The sequence below is a fragment of the Protopterus annectens genome, chromosome 10.part0, assembly GCF_019279795.1.
Source record: "Protopterus annectens isolate FY-2018-M chromosome 10.part0, PAN1.0, whole genome shotgun sequence".
NCBI lineage: Eukaryota > Metazoa > Chordata > Ceratodontiformes > Protopteridae > Protopterus > Protopterus annectens.
In genome coordinates this window covers 831,543,121-831,567,734 of record NC_056744.1, presented here as the reverse complement: position 1 = coordinate 831,567,734, position 24,614 = coordinate 831,543,121, and the positions used below count along the sequence as shown (strand labels likewise).

Here is a 24,614-nt window from a genome sequence, read left to right as displayed (position 1 = left end):
CTGTCAATATTGTATTAGATTTATTTTTACTTGTGATGGTAATTGGGCTCAAGCACCTTAGTAAAACTGAACTTGAAACTCAATAACTACCGGCTACAATTACCTCATGATGTCAATATTCTTATTTCAATTATGCACCGTTTCTTAGGACCCAAAAGAGAAACCAGTCCTTCAAAGCAGGATGTCAGTACAGTGCCATCAACATTATATGTAATAATGAATATGTCTGCTTCTTATATTCTGCACTCTGTATCGCACCAAGCAACACATCTATAAGACACAAGACAGGAGGGACAGCTAGTGTTGCCCTGTAGTTTCTGCACAAAAAGCAAGCTCTCTAGAATATTACAAGGGGTTATTTTTCTGCAGCAGAACCTGAAACCTCCTCATCAGTGAGTAAAGAGGGTGATTCTGAAGCAGGCACACTCCAGCAACATTTGATTTGCTCAAAAAGCTACCCCTGTAATTAGGTCATCCTCATGGTTGGGCTATTTGATACACACATCAGGTTTGCTGGGTGGCACATCTGTATCAAGCATTCAAAAGTTAAAAGGAGAACAACATTCTGATAAGTTACAGATTTCTTACATATATAACACAAGTGCATCTCTTAAAAGTTTAGCCTATTTTTATCAAACTCCTAGTCAGACTAACAAAGCAGGCAGCTTGATATAATCAGCTAAAGTTAACTACCTGCAAATACAAACTCTGCTGTATGGTTTTCCTGGGTTGCTCTTCCGAAACTGTCCGACACTGTCAGCCTGGTAAACATCAAAATCGATCTTCCAAGATCCTAGGTCATCCTGAAGTCTAAAGAGACAGAAATGACAAATTATGCAAATGCAAACAATTCATTCAGAAAATCAAAACAAAGTGTGTAAGTGCATGTGTTTGGGGTGAGGGGTTATTTAACACACATGGGACAAAGCCAGAGTGCAGCAAGAGTGATGACATTCACATAACAGGATGAATGAATAAGGGATGCGTTCGTACAAAGGATACATAGAGTGACATTCCCCAAAAACGAATGGTGGCATCATTTGGAACTGCCTACAGAAGGGAAAAAAAGTTGGTGAGCACTTCACACATGGAAGACTAAAGAGGAGACAGACAGATATTTATAAAAGGAAGAAAATCAAGGTAGCAGCAGGGAGATGAAAGTACAGTTTTGTACCTACCATAAATGCAGATGTTCGAGTGTAAACACTGCTGCAGTCATCACACTTGGGTTATCCTGCCGTCAGGCGGTCCCGCAGTCGGCCAGAGTTCCAAAGTCTTGGTCCGGCGTCAGTTGCTGTCACCTCCTCCGTGACGTCAGTGCGACAGGGGTGTAAAAGATGCAGCCGACGCCATTTTCTTCAGTTTTTCTTGCCCCAGATGTCAGGTGCCCCCAAATATGTAAACAATTCAAATTGCTAGTAAAAACACAAACGCAAAGCAAACAACCACTTTTAGTTACCAGCAAATACTCCCCACAGGTAATAAAGGGTAGATGCCCTAGGTAAGTACCAGAAAGTAAGAGGGGAAGGAGGGAGGGTAACCTGGACTGCAGCAGTGTTTACACTCGAACATCTACATTTATGGTAGGTACAAAACTGTACTATGTTCATCGTGTTACACTGCTGCAGTCATCACACTTGGGTGGAGTCCCAAAGCTGAGGTAGGGAGGCTGGATCTATAAGGCATTAGGGGTGGCTATAAGGCCCTGCAGTACAGCAGTAGTGAAGCCAGCTCTGGATTTGAAGTATAAAGGCAAATGGTAATGTTTGGTGAAGGTATGCACAGAACTCCATGTGGCTGCTTCCAAAATATCCTCGGTAGGTACTCCTCTGAGGTAGGCAGTTGAAGTGGCTGTTGCCCTGGTGGAGTGAGATCTAATGCTGCTAGGTACAGGTTTCCCATGGTGGGTATAGCAGAAACATATACAGTATCCTATCCATTTTGAAATAGTCTGCTTTGAAATGTCTTTTCCCTGTGCTCCTGCAGCATATGCTACCAATAATTGTTCAGTTTTTCTGAAAGCTTTGGTTTTGTCCAAGTAGAAGCGTAACTGTCTGTGAATGTCCAAAGAATGTAGTAGTCTCTCCCCTTTATTCTGTGGTTTTGGATAGAAAGTTGGCAAGTGAATAGTTTGGTTTAGAGCCACACTTGATACCACCTTTGGCATAAACGTAGGGTTAGTTCGTAAAGACACCCTGTCCTGGTGGAAGATGAGGAAAGGTTCCACTGCCATTAGTGCCTGTAATTCTGAAACTCTTCGTGCTGATGTTATTGCCAGTAGCAGAGCAGTTTTCCAAGAGATGTATTTTAATTCTGCTGTGTTAGCTGCCTCAAAAGGAGGTAAAGTTAATTTTTTCAAAACAAAGTTGAGGTCCCAAGTTGGTGTGGGTGCTCTACAGGGCGGTCTTATGTTTTTAGCCCCTCTGAGGTATTGTAGAAAAAAATTGGTGGATCCGTGTTGTAATGAGCAGAGATAGCTGAGGCGTGGATCTTGATGAATGAAAAAGAGAGGCCCTTGTCCAGCATCTCAGTTAAGTATTGCAGTATCTGAGGAATGTTTGGGACAAGAGGGTCAAGGTTGTGCACTTGGTTCCAGGCACAGAATCTCTTCCATTTATCCGAGTATGCTTTCCTGGTGCTAGGCCTTCTGGCCTCCAGAATGACATCCATAACAGCTTTGGAGAGAGGCATTGCTTGCTTGGCTAAGGAATTTTCCATGCAGCTAGATTTAAGGTTTTTAGCTGGCTGTGAAATATCTGATTGTTGTGCTGTGTCAGCAGCTGTGGGATTTGAGGCAAAATCCAGGGTGGTTCTTGTGCTAAGTTCTTTAAGATTGGGTACCAGTGCTGGTGTGGCCAGTCTGGTGCAATCAGGATCATTTCTGGCTCTTCCTGCCTGGCTTTTATGAGTACCTTTGGAAGGAGAGGTAAAGGAGGGAAGGCGTACGCTTGTAGTTTTTTCCAGCTGAATGAGAGGGCATCCACTTTCCATGCTTGTGGATGGTAGCTCCTTGTGCAGAATTTCTGTAATTGGCAGTTCTTTGGGGAAGCAAACAGATCTATGTCCGGGTTCCACCATTTTTGTGTTATCATTCTGAATATTTGTGGGTTCAGTTCCCATTCATGTGGGTCCATATTGTTTCTGCTTAGGTCATCTGCCAGTGTGTTTTTCTCTCCTGGCAGGAATTGTGCTTGCAGGTGAACTTGGTAGTTTAGAGCTGTATTCCACAAGGTCATGGCTTGTCTGCACAGGGGGTAGGAGTGCGTGCCCCCTTGCTTGTTTATGTACCACATAACTGTGGTGCTGTCTGTCTTTAGTAGTAATTGTCCTGGATGCAGTAGGTCCTTAAAAGCTATGATAGCATTTTGTGCAGCTAGCATCTCTTTTTGATTGATGTGGAGATGTCTTTGCTCTGTGGGCCACTCACCCTGGATACATTTTCCTGCCATGTGTGCTCCCCAGGCATAATCCGATGCATCTGTTGTCAGTGTCTGCCTTGCTGTGGGTTGAGTGAAAGGCTGTCCCTTGTTGAGGTGACAAGCTTGTGCCCACAATCGAAACTCCTGTTGTAGGCAAGGAATAAGTGGTATAACGTGTTTCCAAACTTTGACAGTGTTGAGACCATACCTCTTTAGGTACCATTGTAGTTTCCTCATATGCAGTCTGGCATATGGAATTAGTAGTATGCAAGATGCCATGTAGCCCAAGGCCTGCAGAATTTTTCTTGCAGGGAGTTGGGTCTTTGTTGCCATTAATTGAAAATATTGAGTCAGGTTTTTTCTTGTCTGGCGTGAGATAAGCCATCTGGGCCGTTGTGTTCAAGCTGGCACCCAGGAATATTATCTGTTGTGAGGGCACTAGTTTTGATTTCTTTTCGTTTACTGTGTACCCCAGGCAACATAATAACTGTTTTACATACAACAGATGCTGTAGTAGAATGTCCTTGCTCTCTGCTTGAATCAGGCAGTCGTCCAGGTATGGATAAATTTTAATTCCTTTTTGCCTGCAAAATGCAATTACTCATGCCAGGCACTTTGTGAAGACCCTGGGCGCACTAGATAAGCCAAAGGGCAGTGCAGAGAATTGATAGTGCATTGAACCTGCTAGAAATCTGAGGTATCTTCTGCAGTTTTGTCTGATAGGGACATGCAGATATGCCTCTTTGAGGTCCAAAGTCACGAGCCAAGCTTTCTTGCTCAGCATGGGAAGAAGCTGCTGTAGTGTCAACATTTTGAATTTTGGAACATCCTAAGTGTTTAGTGTGGAAAGGTCCAGAATGGGTCTCCAGGCTTTGTCCTTTCTGGGAACCAAAAAGAGTCTTGAGTAAAATCCTTGTCCTTGTTCTTGTGGTGGTACCTTTTGAATAGCTCTCATGTCCATGAGTGCTGTCATTTGTTTTTGAGCCTCTGCCCCTTGATTTGGTGGCAGATTTGGCATTCCTTTTCACCTTGGCAAGGTGTGGAAATGGAACCTGTAACCTTGAGATATGATGTTGAGAACCCACTTGTCTTTGGTGATGCAATGCCAGTTGTGATAGAAAACTGCCAGGTTTCCTCCTACGGGGGCTGCCAAGAGAGCTGTTTGGCAGCTGTATTGGAAAGTCATTGAGGCTGTTTTTTATAAGGTTGAGGCCTGTCTTCCCCTTCTTTCTCGCCTGGTGTGCCCCATTGTCGAGGCCTGTAAGGGCCTTGTGTCTAACCTCTACCTCTTGGACGTCTGTATCTGCCCCTTTGAGGTCTATCTGTGACTGGAAAGGACCAATTCTTTGTTGGCCAATTTCTGCTAAAACGAGGAGGCTGAACCTGTAAGAAATCTTTCACCGTTTGCATAGATTTTGCCTTATCCTCCATCTTCTTTAATACCTCCTCTGCCTTAACTCCAAACAGCACATCCTGCTGCAAAGGTGCATCCAATAATTTGACCTTAACATGATCTGGTAGCGTATGATCTTTTAACCAAGCATGCCTTCTAATGGCAGAGCCTGTAACTGCTGCTCTACAGGAGGTCTCTAAGGAATCAGACCCACATTGTAAAGTATGTTTTCCCACTTGTTCAGCTGCATGCAATAAATCCTGCATTTCTTTTAAATTAGGAGGATCTGATTCTGGTAACCTCTTTTGTTTCAACTGAGACATCAAAAATTGCTGATATTTTAGCATGTGAAACTGGCAATTCAAGGCTCTCATTGCTAAAGTTGCAGACGTATATACCTTTTTTCCCCATCTGTCTAATGCTCTGGAATCTCTGTCAGAGGGGACTGGGTTTTTTGCTGATGAGGCCTTAATCCCTTTGGGTCCCTGAGAAATAGTTTCAGGGTCGGCAACAGGGCTTTTGTACAGAAATTTGTGAGAGTCAGGGACTCTGTAATATCTATCAGGTTTAATTGGGGCTAGGGGTAAGGAGTCCGGGTTCAAACTGGATTCAGTGTACACATCATCCACAATGTCTAAAACTGGTGGAATAGCAAGGGGTCTGTGTTGGGGCAATAAAAGGAGGTCTCTGAGTCTTTTCTTGGATTCTGAATAATCCTGGCCTTCCCAATGGAAATGCTCTCTCATGGTATGTAGGGTCTCCCCAAAGGAGTAATCCTCAGGCGGAGAAGCTGATGGAATTGATTCCTCAGCATCAGAATCCTCATAAGGGGGTAAAGAATATCCTAGCTCCGAGGAAGAGTCAGAGGAGAGGGACACCTGATCAGAAGATTCATAGTCTGCATCCTGCCTGGGCCTTTTATCAGGAGGGGGATGGGACCCCCTGATCAGAGTGATCAGGCCCTCGGCCATTTTTATCATCTGTTTCTTAGGCATGGAAGCCTGTCCTGGAGAAAGTTGTGTCTGTTTCTTTGCTTTTAAGGGCTTAGATTTAACAGAGGGTCTAATAGTTAACTGGGTAGGTCTGAAAACACCCTCTGGAGCTGTGGAATGCTCAGCTACTTCGGTTTCCTCTGTAGGTTTAGGATCGGTAAACTGAAGGCCTAGTGCACCAGCCAGCTCCACGTGGGAGTCGGAGGCGGTCTGTGGTTCTGTGGAAGCGGTAGTCAGGGGCTGCGTAGGCGCCTCGCTGAAAACTGGAGAACCGGCAACCGGCCTAGAAGAGGCCTCTTCGTCCGTTTTGGGCCTCAGATGCCTGTCCTTGTCCTTGCGCTTTTTATGCATTGCGGTCATCGGAATTTCCGACGGCATGGTATAATTGAATTTTCTACCAAAATAATGTCGGGCAAAATCAAACCGACGTTTAATAGTGTGCTTGTTAAACCTAGCACAAAACTGACAACCAGTGACGTTGTGGTCAGGGCCTAGGCATGGAATACAATAGGAGTGGAAATCCTTATGAGGCATTTGCTTCCCACAAGAAATACAGTTATTAACTTTTACTGACATCGGTCTGAGGCAAGAAAAAGTTTCCCCAATGGGGTACTTAGCTTTTTTAGACGACTTTGGTTCTGGATTCGGAATGAAAATCTCAGGAGTCGGCCGACCTGCACTTGCAAACTGCTTCTGCTTCGGGCACCGTGCGGCAAGAAAGACTGAAGAAAATGGCATCAGTTGCATCTTTTATACCCCTGTCGCACTGACGTCAGGGAGGAGGCGACAGCAACCGACGCCGGACCAAGACTTTGGAACTTTGGCCGACTGCGGGACCGCCCAACGGCAGGATAATCCAAGTGTGATGACTGCAGCAGTGTAACACGATGAACATCTATGCAAGTAAAATAAAGGCAAAGTGGAGAATTCAAATGAACAATAGAAGCAGAAAGGGAAACACTCACTTAAGGACTAACTACAGGCCAACAGTATTAACAGAAAGGAAAAAGAAGAAGCTTAGTAATGGAAATGAAAAAGTTACAGCAGTAGCAGCATTTAGACAAGAGATAAAGGCAGAGTGAGGCATCACCACAGCACAGACAAGCAACACAGCATAATCCCTTAGTGATAACGGCAATCAAACACTGATCAATTGCCGGGTATAATTATACTGATGGTGTTAATGATCATGACAGAAAAAAGGCTCAATAACAAAAGATGAGAGGTGGAAGGATGGGTATATTTTCAAAATAAATTCATCATCAGGGATTCTCACACAAGACATTACATGATAAGGGCAGGTTCCACGAAGCAGATGGCTGGAGCTCTGAATGGAATACCAGTGACTCAGGCACACCCTGCAGCTGTAGGCCCATTGTTTATAGGAGCCATTTTATGCTCAAGGATAGGGGAGGAGTCGAACTGAAAGGCAGATGGAGGAATGTAAGGGGACCACCGTACTGGGACTGACTCTTGCTACAAACTATGGAAAAATACTCCAATAATTAAGAGATCCTTGTGCAAAATGGCCCAATAGTAAGTAGAACAGATGTATGCATGTGTACCATGCAAGTGTGCTACCAAAGACTAGCACAGTGCACAAAGCATTCCCAAACTTAAGAGCATATACATTATTTACAATGGAAAATATCCTAATCCGCCATATATAGAAGCCAAATGGCAAGAGACTTTTTACTGCCTACTACTTAGAAAATAAGTTGCGATTACCAATACAGTATTATATCTGAAAATGCACTGATGTGGAATAATACACCAAAAAGGCAGAGAGGTATGGCTGTGTCAAGCCAGTGACCAGCATAGCTAGATGGTTAGTAATGCAGTCCAGTAAAAAAACAACCTTCCAGAAGAACATTTACACCAAATTTTCACTGTGGGGGCAGGAATAAAGTGACATTTAAACCAGTAACACAGTGTTTCAAAGTTATTTCCACATGAGGAACAAAACAGTGTTTATATTTATGTGAATATTTACAGTCCAAGAAACTTTCAAGTATTCAGACAAGATGCACTGAAGTAGAATGGAAACATTACCACTACATGGAATACAAAGGAAAGTGGCAGGAATATATGATATACAGTAGTAAAATGTTTCTGAAACAAGAGTGTTTTCCTAGGTCACACCAGAAAGGAAGTAATATTTGTTTAACATATTGAACAGATTAGCACATGTTAAAATGAAAGGAGACACAGTGGATTTAAAAAGTTTACACACTCCTGTTAAAATGTCAGGTTTTTGAGATATAAAAAATGAGACCACAATAAATCATTTCAAAACTTTTTCCACCTTTAATGTGACATATAATCTGTACAATTCAACTGGAAAACAAATTTGTTAGGGGAAAAAATATAAAAAATAAAAAACGTACAATAAGCTGGTTGCACAAGTGTGCACACCCTTAAACTAATACTTTGTTGAAGCACCTTTTGATTTAATTACAGTGTTCAGGCTTCTTTGGTAGGAATCTATCAGCATGGCACATCTTCACTTGGTAATATCTGTCCACTCTACCTTGCAAAAGTGCTCCAAATCTGCCAGATTGCGAGGGCATCTCTTGTGCACAACCCTCTTCAGGTCACACCACAAATTTTCTATTGGATTTAGGTCTGGGCTCTGGCTGGGCCATTCCAAAACTTTAATTTTCTTCTGGTGAAGCCATTTTTTTTTGTTCATTTGGATGAATGCCTGGGGTCATTGTCATGTTGAAAGGTGAAATTCCTCTTCATCTTTCTAGCAGATGCCTGAAGGTTTTGGGTGAAAAGTGACTGGTATTTGGAACTGTTCATAATTCCTGCCACCTTGACGAAAGACCCAGTTCCAGCTGAAGAAAAGCAACCCCAAAGCATGATACTACCACCACCATGCTTCACTGTGGGGATGGTGTTCTTTTGGTGATGCAAAGTGCTGTTTGTGCGCCAAACGTACCTTTTGGAATTGTGGCCAAAAAGTTCAACCTGGTCTCATCAGACCATAACACATTTTTCCACATGCTTTTGGGAGACTTGCTGTATTGTTTTGCAAATGTTAGCTGGGCCTGGATGTTTTTCTGTGTAAGAAAAGGCTTCTGTCTTGCAAACCTACCCCATTGTCCATCAGAGGGAAAATACAGGAGATTGTTGTCAAGTGTAGTAGACAACCAGTACTTGCCAGAAATTCCTGCAGCTCTATCAGCTCTTGGCAGCCTTCCGGACCAATTTTCATCTCGTTTTTTCATCAATTTTGGAGGGACGTCTAGTTCTTTGCAAAGTCACTGTTGTCTCATATTTTCTCCAATTTTTGATGACTGTCTTCACTGTGTTCCATGGTATATCCAATGCTGTTGAAATTTTTTTGCACCCTTCTCCTGACTGATACCTTTCAACAATGAGATCCCTTTGATGCTTTGTAAGCTCTCTGTGAACCATGGCTTTTTGCTATAGCAGGCAACTGAGTTAATGTCAGGAAAATCCTACTAGGACAGCTGAACTTTATTTGGGGTTAATCAGAGTCTCTTTAATTGATGGCAGGTGTGTACCCAAGAAGGCCAAATGCTGTAATGAAATCAAAAGGTGCTTTAACAAAGTATTACTTTAAGGTTGTGCACACTTATGCAACCAGCTGCTTATTGTATGTTTTTTATTTTTTATATTTCTCCCCCTAACAGATTTGTTTTTCAACTGAATTGTACAGGTTATGTTTAATTTAAAAAAAAAATGTGAAATATGGCACTGCCGCACTATGGTGAGCACTGCTTAAACATGCTAATGGCTACTGCTGTTTGCGCAGTACTAAGTTTTGCTAAAACCTTGGTTGTGCGAGTTTTCTCACTGCTTAGCTGGTCTGCACACTGCTATGCAATGCGGTACTTTTTTGAATGTTGCTCAATGACGTGTAAGGGCAGAAATACAGCCTATATTACGGCCAATAGGTGGGAATTCTGCATCAGTCATTGGAGTCTAATCATGTGTTGATATGGCAGGTGGTGCTGGTGAAGGTGTGTGCTTTCGGGCACAGAGATGGGGTGTTCAGGAGTCCAAGGTCTTTGTTGGGATCCTGGTAGAAAATTACGAACCCAGGCTGATGCAGGGCAGTTTCCAGGGTTCGGAATGTAAGGTGGAGGCCTGGGACTGGTTGGCCAGAGAACTCCCCAGTGCTATGGGTATCTCCCACACAGGTGAGCAATGTCATCACTATTTTGATGACCTGAAGAGGAGAAACAGGGGACCCTTGGACACCTGTGTCCAAAAGGCTCGAGCTGGTAATGCCCCACAAATATGTAAGCATGTTTTCCACTGTTTTATCGAACTGCAAGTTGAATGTCTGCAAAACTGGTATGCATAATGGTGTGCTTCTTTTCCAACACCTGCAGCTGTGAGGGCTCACACTTTTGAGTCCCATGCCTGGCACCTGGCTAGGTTGCATCGTAAATGTAGTAAGTACAGATTTATTATGCTAACTGTAATGCAATAAGCAAGAAACAGTAAAGCATTTACTGCAATAAACTATACAAAATAAAAACTGTAGTGCAATAAATGGGCAAGTAGAACTGTAGTACAATTAAACTGGCAATTTGAGCTGTAGTGCAATAAATGAACAGTAACAACTGTATTGCAATAAACAATACTAGTAATCAAAATGGTGTACAGCAGGATTGTGCTGTTATAACCATTACAGTGGAGCTGTATGTACTTACTGTCTATGGTAAGGTTGCTGCAGTCAAGTGTAACACTGTCTCCAGGCCAATATCAATCACATAATGCTCTCTGTTCCTCCTACGCCAGGTAATAAAGGTATATGGATGAGATAGCCCACACTACGGGCACATATTGTGTGTGGACTTGACAGACATTTATCAGCAATTCCAATAAAGTATTAAGCAGCATTGTTGATCCTTAAATAAATCTGTCTAAATATCTCCAGTGCGGCTGTATTCCTTGCATGGCTGTACTAAGTTGCTGCAGTCAATAGTTACATTTTTTGCAGATGTCCCCTGCAGTCACAGCTATTGGGTTTTATACCCATGCCTGCCAACTGATGCATGATAGATGTCTAATTTATGTACTGTACACAAACATGCCTCTCGTGTCACAATTTCTTGTAACGTAATTAAAACTGCCTAATCCATCTGCCCCAAAGCATTACCAGAAAAATGATTACCTGCAATGCAATGTATTAACAAATCTGCTTACAGAACACATTGGTAGTTATACAAATCCACATTATGTGAAACTGTTCTGTGCAGTTGTGTACCTGCATTTGTTATTGCTTGGACCATACTGACCCATGTTAACAGCTTGAGAGGTCTGTATGTGCAACATTACCTATAGGAGAACTGTAGTCACTGTACTCAAAACTGACACTAAACACCTGTAGAGTATTTATTATCAGTGTTTTAAGGGATATAGTCTTTATTGTCAGTAATGGAATGTTTCTCCCCCCACTCCTTATCTTCATTTATTTATTATTTATTATTATAATTTAATATTAACATATTTTGTTAAACTAACTATATTTCTGTAAAATTATATTTTATTATGATTCAATATTAACATATTTTGTTAAACTAACTGCTTTGATGGCCTCATGGTTTACTTCTTACTGGCATGTTAACATACTGACTGTTATGTTACTTAATGTTGTGTTACACATAATATACGTTAATATGTATTTGGACTGATAAATATGATGTTCCATTCTGTTAATACTAACAATGGTTTGGTTATTACTCAACTTATTACTACACCTCATTTACTGCAGCACATCAAGGAAGCCTGACTCCAGCTAATCCGGCCATGGCACCAGGTCCCAAGCACCTCTGGGACCCAAACCGGTGGTGCCCCCTCTGCTGCCCCTGCACTACCTGTGCCATTGGGTAGTACCACCCCACGGGACAGGGCCAGTCCGCCCTCTGGGAGCAGTGGTAGAGGGTCAGTCATCACCTAGGCTGAGTTGCCAGTTCTGGTGTGCAAGATGGTCTAACGTGGTTTGAACGCAACCTGCGCCGGTCTGAAGACATGCTGGCCAACCTGCTGGGGCAGCCTTGCTCTGGGTGCCCAGTCTCCATCACTGCCACCCCCAGGGCAGTGACTGAGCAGTGCAGACAGTCTCATGGGTGGGGATGTGAGTCACACTGCTGCCTTGTGAAGGCACATGGGACTTAGATTCTACAACACCCTCCCTATGTCACACACACTGTTCCCTGTGAGCTGTCTTGTCTGTCTGCAAATGCATCCTCACCTACTCAACTTTCCTCCTCCACATGCACCTATGTCCCTTCCCCAACATTCCACTCTCACCTTAAAAAAAATGGGAACCTATCCCCCCCCCCAAAAAAAATTCTCTCATACATAGCTCTCCTTTTCGCACACATGTCCACTGAACACATGTAATTTGGTCCAATTGGCTTGACAACACAGTTATGTTGTCCTCACCCCTCCCTCTCTCTGGGGGTGACATTTCAAAGTCATGTACAAATTCTGTCAATGTGCACAGTTGTTGCTGTACAAGTAATGGATAGGTATGGTTCTTTCCTACACCCTTCCTGCACATCCCTACCTGCTTTTCACTACGCTTTTCCCCGTGCTTGCACCCCATTTCACCACTTTCCTATCTCCCCATTTTTCTTTTCTTTATATATTTTTAGCTCGTCACACAGCTTTGCTAAGTTCAGCTAAATAGAGCTATACTGATTACGTGTCTTTAAAATTGTAATGCACACTTACAAAATAAACACCTGTCCCATGTTTCAAACCCAAGACCATCACACCTGCAGACCACTGCATTAACCTGCCATGCCACACAACTATTAATTAAAACAGGTAGTTTAAGCAAAACATAGTAATTGCCATTTGGAGTCAATAAGCATGTTTCAGCGGAGCTGTGCATCGTGCCGTGCAAACTTGATTAAAAGAAATGGAAAAAAAAGAGGACTGTACCTTGGACTCTGGTTCAATAAGTACACCACCAGAAAGCCAAAGACATAATAATGGATGTAAGTGAGGACTGTGATAGCAGGTAAATGTGCCCTTTTATCAGCAACATGTCGAAAGATACCAGCTAAGGCATTAATGGCAAAATACATGTTCAACTGGGACTCTGGTGCAGAAATACATCCATATAAAGCCATGCACATACTGATGGATGTAAAACATGTTTGTCATAGCCTGTATGTGTGCACATAGATCTTGCAAATGCACCCACTGTAGCAGTGAGTCAGTAGCTCAGCCTGTTAAATGCCTTGCAAACAGTACATTTTGCCACACACAATCCTGGGTTCAAATCGAGTGGTGTGTAATACTGGAATTATTGTACTGTGAGGCCAGCAAATAATAACTGAGTCATACACTCTTTATCCACACAATGCATATCAAATTAAATGTCTGCATTTCACTGAAGGAAACACACTTCACATATCCCTATAGCAAAAGTATAAGTGCATAAAGTGTCACGTCATGCAGTAATATGCATTCACAGAGAAATTCAACTCACGTACTGCATATGAGGGCCACTAATATCACAGTGCACCACACAATCCTTTCAAACCCACAGTCCTGATTAGCACAGCTGCACACCTAACATACACATTTGAAGTACCTGCTTGTAACATGGACTGCCCTCATACACGCACCAAATTACTACCAAACTGTAACATATGGCCTGACAGTTGCCCAAATGGTGGACATATTGTTATATTAATCCCCCCATGTTGCTCAAGGACACAACAAACATGTGGCCTAGTACTCTAACAGTGATACTGTTGCCTAACACACTTACCTTAAACACATGCCTTAATTAGACTGGAAAGTGTAGCCTTACTCTGGCTCTACCTCTAAAACAAGGCTGACACAGCTCCCACAGTTACTCCTACAGTTTGTTGTCCTCCGAAGTGTTCACACACTCTGCCTATGCAAATAACTTGCAGCAGAAGATGCTGCAGCCTGTAGCACACCCATCTCTATATAAATGTTGCTGCTACAGACCTACCCTCTGCAACAACGTAGTCACCTCACCCCAGTAATGTCCAGCATAACATATCAGAAAGGGACCCTAATCTACATGAAGGCCTTACATATTGTACTGTGGTTGCATATGACTGGCTGATGATAGTGCGAATCAGCTGTGTTGGCTGCAATTAGCATTTCAGTACCACAGATTGGTTGAGAAGCAATCACCTGCTGATGAGAAGCATGTTAAAAAGACACGCAGCTGGCGGTGGGAAACCATTCTGTATGAGACTTTCCTCACACAGACCATACATATGCAAAGTATTAACTATTAGAACATATCAGTTGAGTAGTACTGCACTCCATCAGGTATGCAACCATCTTGTTTACATCATGATACAGATGTCTGACTATACTCACAGGGAATAGGGATTACAGCATTAAGCCTTTCTTAGAACTGTGATAATGTCATGTCAACATCTACAGATTTGTTACACATACAGAGGATGTGCAAGACATCATGGGTGGAATGTACAATGTCACTGTAGCACACTGGACTCGTGGAACTCTCCCTTTACAGTGGCTGTAAAAGCACACTTATATTTGTTTAGCACAGATGGTTTGACATATCAGGGGGGTATGTCCCTTGGGGACAAACTACAATAGATTCCAGTGTCAGCTGTATGAACATACAGTATTAACTGTAATGGCACACACAGGAATACCTGACTATTGCCAGTATCCTAGTTGTATCCACACACTTAGTATTTTTGTACACTGTGGGATATGACATGTGTGATCAAGCAGTGAATATTGAGGCCATTCTCTATCCTTGCTGTACCTGTACATAGTGTATTTCCATGTATGTTTTCCTGATAAGTGTTCCCTTGCTGTCTTTCAGGAAACGTGCATGCAAGATGCCATGCAGCTTTCACAGATACAGAGAATGAGTTAATTGTGGAAGCGGTCCGTCAACACCATGAATTCCTACTGTCCAGGGGGAAGCAGCTGGAGGCATTGTAGCCTGAGCTTGTCCATGATGTCAATGCCACTGATCACCAGGAAAGGACATATGAGCAGGTTCAACACTGCGCAATGGACATGACCAATGCCACACGCAAAAGAGCAGCAGATGTAGCCAGGGATCGTGGCACCACCGGTGGAGGGCCTGCAACGGAACAACCACTCTCAGTCACTGAGGAATTCCTGGAATTGCAGGCACACGAAAGCTCCCAGGCATCCATCACACCCTACATCTTGGATGTGGCTGTGATGTGGGTGCTACAGTGTCCACAGCAGAAGTGTGTGCAGGTAAGCTTAGTTTGATCAGCATTGCAATCCTGTAGTATTCAGTGTGTCAGGGAGTACATAGTCTTACGTGGGTGTTAGGTCTGTCTGCTTTGGGGGGGGTTCACTGCAGTTTAACTGTCATGCTCAGAGTTTGAACAATATAACAATTAACACAGTAACTACTGTAAATAAGAGATATATGGATTTATTAGTTTGTGGTGGTGGAACATGCGGTGGTACTGACATTATCTCTCCTTCAACTTTTCACAGGTCCATCAGGTAATGGCCAAGCCCGTGGTCCTGGTAAGCATGATACTGTTTTATTATAGATGTAGGTTTACAGCATTGTAATCCCTAGACTGTCATTCCAGGCCTGCTGCCTGCATTGCTGTACTGACAGCATGACTGCCACTTACATGTTAAGACTCGTACTTTTGCCTTGTAGGTGTGACCACACTGAAAGAAGCGTCAGTATTGTTAGGGCACTGCAGAGTGTCATTTGTGTCAACTGTGCAGAGTCTACACAAATGTCAATAGTGTACCTCACTGTTGCAGATGATATTGCAGTGTAATCTGATATTTTCAAATGACTACAGCTGTTAGTGGGAAGAGTACTGTCCTCATGACCTACTACATGAGGTTGGGTTTTCAACAGGTCTGTCACAGTGACGACAGTGTATAGAGACTTACATATATCACACCATAGTACTGCAGAGCATAATAGTGCAGGTATTAGTGTACTGCTTTTTCCTTTCTTATCAAAGGTAACTGGGGGGGGGTCTATGTCCTCTACACAACCTGATGTCAGTTTCACCTCAGATTCTGATAATGATGGTGGCCACAGTGTTGCACAGGTGGGGGTTTCGGGGGCTGAATCTGTCCCAGAGGTTGACATCCCTCTTCTTCCATCATTGTCACCGCACACAGTCAGTAGGCCCACACATAGCCTGTCCCCAGAAGTCAAAGATATTAGACAGTCAGAGGGTGGGGACATTGAACAGGAAAGTGTGGTGACTATGGCACCAGTGTGTGTAGACACTGGCCATAGCCAAACAGCTGACAGGGTCGCACACCGGCCGATTGACAGAGGTTCTTGTAGGAGGCCTGCTGTCTGTCCACCACCTGTTGCAAGTGTCACATCACAGGTCACTCGGCACATGTTTTGGGCCATCATGGAGGCACAGGCACATTCTGAATGGAACAGACACATGCTTAGGGTTATGGATGCAGCACAGTCTGACATCTGTGACTGCCTCCACCGTATTGGGGACATCCTGGATCTGTTCACTGATGCAGTGGACAGAAGGTGAGCTGAGACAGTGTCGGACTGCACACTGTCTGTGCTGGAACATGTAATTGGAGTTCAGCGTCGGATTTGTGGACATAGATCAGGAACCCCATCTGCTGAGAGTCTATGTGGCCGTGCACAATCACGGTCCTGTAGTGGCAGTACATCTAGCATTACAGAGGTGAGTGGGATAGCCACATCACAACATGGCAGGCCATGAGCTCATGGTCCTGGGCATTCCTTTGGCTGACACTGTCCCAGCAGACAGCAGTCCCTGTCAGGTACTAGCACCCCTTCTGACCTTGGGCATGGAGATGCCACTGCAACTCTGGGCAGAGCCAGTTCCCTTGTTCAGGGCTGGAGATGGTGAACGGTTAACTCTACCACATATGGTCCAAAGCTGTCCAACGTACACACATGTAGGGCTAGCACTGAGCTTGACTATGTACATGCACACACACACAAACACACACACACACACACACACATGCACACACACACACACACACACACACACACACACACACACACACACACACGCACGCACACACACACACCACTGTCAAATGCAGGTCACCTACAGACACACATGGCACCTTTCCATGGTCCATCTTACCTGCTTTCCTTACTGAGTCACACACATGTTGTCAACTGTTTGGGTCAGCCAAGGCCTCCTGCACCCCCACACAACACCCTGTGCAAGTGATGATACCTGTCACATTCCTGTCATCCTCACCATCGATGCAGGGAAATGAAGCTGTGTGTCTGATGCAAAAGGTGACTATACTAAGCATGTATTTGTGTCATGCAGTATTGTTTTGCTATGCCACTTGTAGTGGTTAATGACAGATACTGTTAGCTGGCATTTGTCACGAGTACACTGCATAAGTTTCTGCACCTTATGTTGTATGATGTTGTAATGGCTGTACAGTTACAAAATGACAGGTGTGTCATGGACCTGTTTACGTTTCTCTTTCAGGAGTCTGTTGGGATAACCTACGGATACACACCAGCAATAAAGCAGCACAGGATGGCATGTCAGCACAGCAGAAATATGTCTTCAGCAAGGTACAGCACTATAAGTGCATGGCTCCATAGGTTGATATGTGTACAACAGGCTAATAAGGACAATGGCAGCATTCAGCATACTCATGCATCTCTAATTGGTGAACAGGTATGCTAATCTTGATATTTGTCACCAGGGTTTTGGGAACTCACACATCTACAAGCTGTGGTGATGTAGATGACCCATCTACAAATATTCTGTGTCCAGTACAGACAGTTGCCCGACACCAGTTATGACTATTGTATTCTGCATCTCATTTTGTAACCTGCACATGATGTGTGTCACAGCAGATGTGTGCTTCACATGCCTGGGCGGCCTGTTTCATGTAGGGTGTACCGTCTCTGTTACATACCTGTCTCTCCAGCACGTACTATGTATACCACAGTGATGTTGTAGGCATGTAGAATAGGTGAGACATGTGTTAGTCCTGTCATGGATATGCGGGAGGTACACAGTGGGATCAGACACCTCCCTGTATGGAACTATACACACCCCCTCCAAAGCATTTAGGAGACAGACTACAAATGTATGGTTGTAACACAGACTCCACAGAACATGTTATCTACACTGTGTATTGGTGTACCATAGAACCTGTGTGGCTGCTACAGTTGTACATTAAGCCTGTGCAGTGACATAGCAAGGGTGCCATTGCACACAATGATAGGTGTGATGACTGCCACATTCAGTATAGCAGTGACAGTCTGGGATTTACATCGCAAACCTGTTGGTATAGGTTGTACAACACTGAATGCATCCCCATACATTACCAACCAGTAAAAGTCAAAGGCTACATTACTCTCTGTGTTCATAACTTCATGTGTAATGGCTCAACTGTGTGTGGTGTACGGGCACTACAATATTTTGCAAGGATGGATGATTTCTCACAGGATAGTATTGTGCAGTCATTTGCAATTAGTGAGAACAACTGGCTGTGTCTTAGGCTATCCTGGATAACTGTTGGTTCTGTATGAGATTCTGTGACAGCTCCCAATATGCAACTACCTGCTAATGTACTCACTCTGAGGTCACTAACAGTGGCTGTGACTGCAGAGGGGGAATAGGTAGACTGGGTATGCCAATAATGGAGGATGGTGAACGCCACTGGTGTCATTGCATCATAGGTCTCCCAATGCTATCTTCCTAGAGTGTGACTGTCAGACACTTGCCTATCCACCAGCTGACATAACACACTGTACATGACAAACACAGTTCCAAGCAAGGCCTGATAGCCTAATACTGTCATACATCTTGTCATGCCATGGTTGGAGTAAGACATATATCAGACATCCACTGCATAGTGTAACAGTCAATGCAGTCATCTTGTTACAGTCGGTAGGCATGATCTGGCCATGAGCAAAAGTAACAGTGTTTGGTCCAGTGTCAGTAGGTTTATGACCGTGTTAGTGCTCGTATCCATGCTAACTCTTAACATGGCATTTCAGGTGACATGACTCAGAAATCAAGGGATACTGCTTGGCACTACATGCTAGTTGCCCTCTGTGCAAGTAAGTATTGTAGTTACTTCCGGCATACTGCAAGAAGAGAGTCATGCAAGGTGTCTGTACAGAGCACAGACATACATGTTAGGAACATGTAATATGTACACATACTGTGTTGCTTAGTCGTACTGTGGCTCAATTGCTCAAAGGATGGTCCAGGTCCTTACCTACAATGCCCTGCAGCAGTGCTGTGACATCCCCACACAGGAAACCAATGTACTGCATCATGTGTTTACGAATATGGGTGACCAGTACAGCTCCTCCAATGTGAGGTCCTCCCTAGTGGGATCTGGCCACAGATCAGTCTCCACAGAACTACTGGAATGTACCCCTCCTTGAACTACAGGCATGTACCCCTCCATGTAGACAATACAGACATATATGTCAAGACAGCCATTTATTACCTCATGTGGGATGGCTGACATAGCATGACTGCACCTCCCCCTTCAGATGGGAAAAGCAAGTATGCAGAGCTCAACACTCATGCATTATGTCAGCATTACAACTGCATGAACTCGGCTGTACGTGACAGGAGGGACACAGGCTCATCATGGCACAGCAAACCTGACTGGTGGAAAACTGCCATTAGTAGGCTGTACAATAACAGCTGGAGAGTGCTGTGTGACAGTTAGAGCAAGGCTGCTACCCCTAAAATGGAGGCACTAGCTCCTCAGCTAAAAGAAGCACATAGTGTTGCTGTGATGTTGAGTAGACGCGGTAAGTGACAAAAGTAGTCACACACACAAAGCAGAACCACAATGCACAGTGTAGTTACATGTGTGACCTCAAAGGACAGGCCCAGATTGTCAGTGACCTCATATATCATGATGCCACATATGATGGGTCTGTACTCATACCTAACCTTTACTCCCACACTGTCTGCGTCAACTACAGTACCTTGTCCCCACCACGTAACATGACATTCCTACAACCTGTCCCATAACTGTCATATTTACAAGGCAGTTCATAACTGGCAGATAAACAGAATCTATTGCACGTGCCAACATTCCAGGCTGCATCCAACATGTGATCTGACAAGGATTATTAACACCACTGGGAACCCCTTGCAATCATACTGACACTATTGGCTGTACACCAGCTGAGTGGACAACGGCAACTGTTATACCCTTGCACAGAGGTGGTGCATCCACTGACCAACATAACTGTACACCTCTTTGTCTAAGTATCCATATCTGTATGCCCATAGGAGCAATCATCATGGAGCTGATCAGCATACATATATATGTTCTAAACACAATTGACTGCATACAGTTTGGATGTGTGACAGGGGGATCATGACTGTTACACGTGGTGGACATTTCTGAGGCAGTCACCAAGGAACAGGGTGAGGGTACATCAGGGTATACAACCCCTAGACTCTGCCAAGCCACTTAGACACCCACGATACTGTCATTGTATGGGTCACTAAGTGGCCCATTGCTGGAACAAATACACAACACATGGACATCCACTTCCAATAGCTGATCTGTAAGCAGCAGTGCTCAACAGCGCACAGTCCTGGGTTCTTTACTGCTTGGAATCCATTCAACCACAATACATGTGACTACTGACTGACTGTGGCTAACAATGCTGGCTGATGCCTGCACATTGTGAGCACTCAGAGTTTCTGTGGTATGTCACTATCCTGCAAGAGGGTATTACGAACACATGCCTGTTGACATAGTAATGGCCATAAACTCCATGCAAATATATATGTAGTATTTCCATTAGTTAGACCTATGTACCTGGTATGTAGCACATCAGTCGCAACATGTGCTGTATATACTCAGGGGTGAATGAACTGGGCACACAGGTTTACACCTAATGTAACTCAGATCACCATGTCTCTACAGTGGTATTGCAGGAATCATATAGCATGGCTGGGGCCACAGTCACCTGTAAGTGACATACTCATAACCTCCAAGTAATCTTCCCTCAGCATGCCAATATCCGAGTGCAATGGCCATTTGTTGATGTACCTTTCCAAGCAGTACTGGCAATTGCACACACCCATATGGTCTCTCACAAGTACATATCACGTCTTCAGTATGTGTTCAATGGAGATCATCTGCAAAGTGTGTCAATGTCACCTGTGGATTTCAACTACTCAGAAATTATCTGTGCCTTGCATACAGAGCAATGTTTGACCTTGCTTGACTGCATATGCTGCCTACCTGTAGGTGGCATAGTAGATGGATAACTCACTGTAAGGATATTACTTGTATGTGACATTAGTATTACATGCTTGTGCACCTCAGCATTTGCCATCTGTACGACTGGCTGGATGACTGTCATCTCAACCCAGGGGGTCTGCCTGTGTCCCTCTTGGATGGGGGCAATATATGCTGATGCTGTAACTACGGGTATAAAGATGTCTAGGATTATGATGGCTGCATGCCCATTATGCTAGAGAAGTTCAAATGTCCTATGGTTCCATAACATGATGAAAAATGCTGTAAAAGGCTTACACACATACATGGCTACACTGAGGCTAGTACCACTTCCAATCACTGCATACAAGACATGCCAAGGCACACATGTTGTGCAGGTTTGCTGTATGTAGATGAGAGCACTTACTTATGTAATGGTACACACAACAGATCACAGTATGTGATGGACACAACACACCTTATGTCTGCTAGTATTATCAGTTCAGGACATATTATGCTTGATGACAGGCCTTGTTGTGGCCAGTCCTTTGGGTCACTCATATGCTACAAATAAAATTCTGGAAAACCCTATCTACTTTTAGGTCACCACGGTGATCATATTTATGCTATATGGAAATATACACACACACACACACACACACACACACACACACACATACACCAAGTAGCTTGGAGTGAGATTAGAACCCCTGCCTATGTAATCTTACACACTATAGCTCACAGTACTTATACCATGTGCCAAGGCTTAAGTCTGATACTACACTGTCAGCTGGTAGTCTTAAGGTGGATGACATCAGCAGGCCTTGTAGAAGATAGCAGTTTGGAAGCCAGCAGCAGGTTACAGGGCCAAACAGTGGATAGCCCATCACACACACACACACACACACACACACACACATGCTTCATACTGTTATCTGCATCTAGTATCCTAGCATTGAGATAACTATTACCCTAGCTATGTGTGCACAGTTACCAGTATGGTCATATGTGGCTGTTTACACTTAGACAGGCAAACCTGTGGGCATTAACAAGGTGCCCTGTCCATGCGTGCATTGTCAACATTATATATTACACCAAATGCTCACCTGTGTCTGTCAACATGGTGACATCCAGCAGAGGTGTCTGTAGGTAGGTGGATTATGTACTGTTGCGCCCTCACTTTGGCTCCTTTGAGCAACAGTATGGATCTGTGATAGTGTAGACTTCTCACCATTATTAGGGTATGTAGGACAATACAGACATCCACACACATTTCTGTATATAACAGGGATGTATATATAAATGTAGCTGTGTATGTGTATGATATGTATGTGTGTTATTTAGATATATGGAGTCTATGTATCATTCTAATAATATACACATATATATATATATATATATATATATATATATATATAGATTATATATATATATATATATATATATATATATGTATATATATATATGTATATATATATATATATATATATATATATATATATTTGTTCCTGCATAGAGACAGATATACTATGCGACAGAGAGAGAGTGACAGATGGATACGTATATGTATATGTCTGTATGTATAGACCGTTTACCTTTAAAATGTCACAACACACTTGTGTGACTGTTTACTTACTCGACTTGTATTGTCGGAAACTGGAACGTTGAATGCTCAAAAGTGCAAATATGCTCCATAAAGAAAGGCGACACTCAGCAAATGTCGACTGAGCGAAACAACTTGCATTTCCGGACTTCTCCTATGAACATTTTGCTGTGCCCCCCACACCCCCTTGTACTTATATATACAAACTCTGAGACTGCACTACAGTGAGGGAAAGGGTACATTTCCAGATACCCACTATAGTGCCATCCCCACTCAAAATGCCGAATTCACAAAAGCGAATGCACACTAGCATAATTCGGCATCTTTTTTTTCGCTCATTCAAATCTTTGAAAACATACTTTTGCATACATTCCTGTTGCACAATGCAGCCACGACATTTTAAGGTAAACCATATGGACATATCTATACATAACAGGTCATTTTGATGAAGGGGCAACAGAATTGTGCTCATTCTAACTAAGGGGCAACAGAAATGTGCTCATTTTAACTAAGTGTATGGGTATGCCCAGGGGGACCGTCAGTACTAATAAAGTGACTCCAGAACACACCTACCTGTACTCCAGTCTGGGATTTTGTGCGTTACAGACAATGACATCTGTCCCCGTTTCTGCAATACTGCACTTCACTCAAAATGTCCACAGCATTCCCCAGCTGTCTGCTGTACTTAATATGTGACTGATGTTCATAATGTTACACCACACACAGACTGAAGTCTGTGAAAACACCAACGCAGCCATACCTCACACGCAAAAGGTCCAGATTAGAACCATCAACTTCACACCTATCCAGTTTTTTTTCTTCTTTATTCTGATTCCTCACCACATACTTCTGCCTCAGATTTTCTTCTTCTTTTTTTTTTTTATGTTGCACCCTGGCACCTTCTTTCATTTTTTCTGCATAGGATATTTTTTCACCATAATTTTTCAGATAGACTCTGCTTCATCTCTTTGCATTTTATCCATAATGTCACCCCAGGAAACATCTCCTTCATTTTCTGGCTCACTCTGCAACATTTCTTTCAATACATCAACCTGCAACCTTCCCGATTGGAGGGTTGTAACTGGGTTGTAATTACAAGACTCGCTTGTCGACTCCTCTTTTTCGGTTTCAGCAAACAAGTTTTGCTCAAAAACAACTTCAGAATACTCCACAATCTTGCCGGTACTCTCCACAACACTGGTGTCCTTCTCTATGCTCTCTGTGCCTTCCACCATCTTCTCCACATCATGCACAGTCTTCCCAGCAGCCACAGCACTTGGAACACGATTTGCATGCTCACTCATCGGCTCCAGAGCTATGAGTAGGGGAAGTTCCAAGATGCCTTGGCCAAACTTGCAATAAAAGTAAAAATATTACCTCATGTCTACGATGAAAAGAGGTTACTAGCCTAGTAGGACTAACCTGGTAATCAAAGAATAAATAATTAAAATTTGAGAACAGTATGGTTTGACGCAGTTTGTCCCTTCTTCTCACTGTCACAAATAATGAACAATTAGTCCGAAGATCTGAAAGATTTAGTTCCATCAAGATAGTACTAGAGTTGTCTGTGGAGATCCACAGTATGGAGTATCCTTTCTCCCCCCTTTTTAGGATTGGGCAAGAAAATGGGGAGCTGAATAGTCTGATTTAAAGCAAACTTGGATACCACTTCAGACACAAAAGGAGGATTAGATCTCAAAGAAACCCTGTCTCCTTGTAGAAAATGAGAGTGCTGACTCACCATAAGAGCTTTGCAACTCCGACACCCTTCTTGCAGAGATGAGAGCAATCACTAAAATTGTTTTCCATGTTACGAACCTCATGTTAGCCAGGTTCGCTGGTTCAAATGTATCAACTGGTAGCTTCTCAAAATTAAGATTGCATGGAGGGGGGCATCTTTTTTTGGAAGCCCCTTTTGCAAAACCCCTTTCTAAAACATTTTGATAAGAGAATGCATTGAAAGAGGAGGACCT

The 24,614-nt window shown here is 43.3% G+C and overlaps 1 protein-coding gene across 1 annotated transcript in view; it reads right to left on the bottom strand.

Moving 5' to 3' along the window:
* The window catches only part of TSEN54 (tRNA splicing endonuclease subunit 54), a 667,232-nt gene that overhangs the window by 42,711 nt on the left and 599,907 nt on the right, over positions 1 to 24,614 (bottom strand). Inside the window, exon 13 of the mRNA XM_044086814.1 lies at positions 694 to 810. Within this exon, the coding sequence (XP_043942749.1) occupies positions 694 to 810 (117 nt within the window). The remainder of the gene's footprint in view (positions 1 to 693; positions 811 to 24,614) is intronic.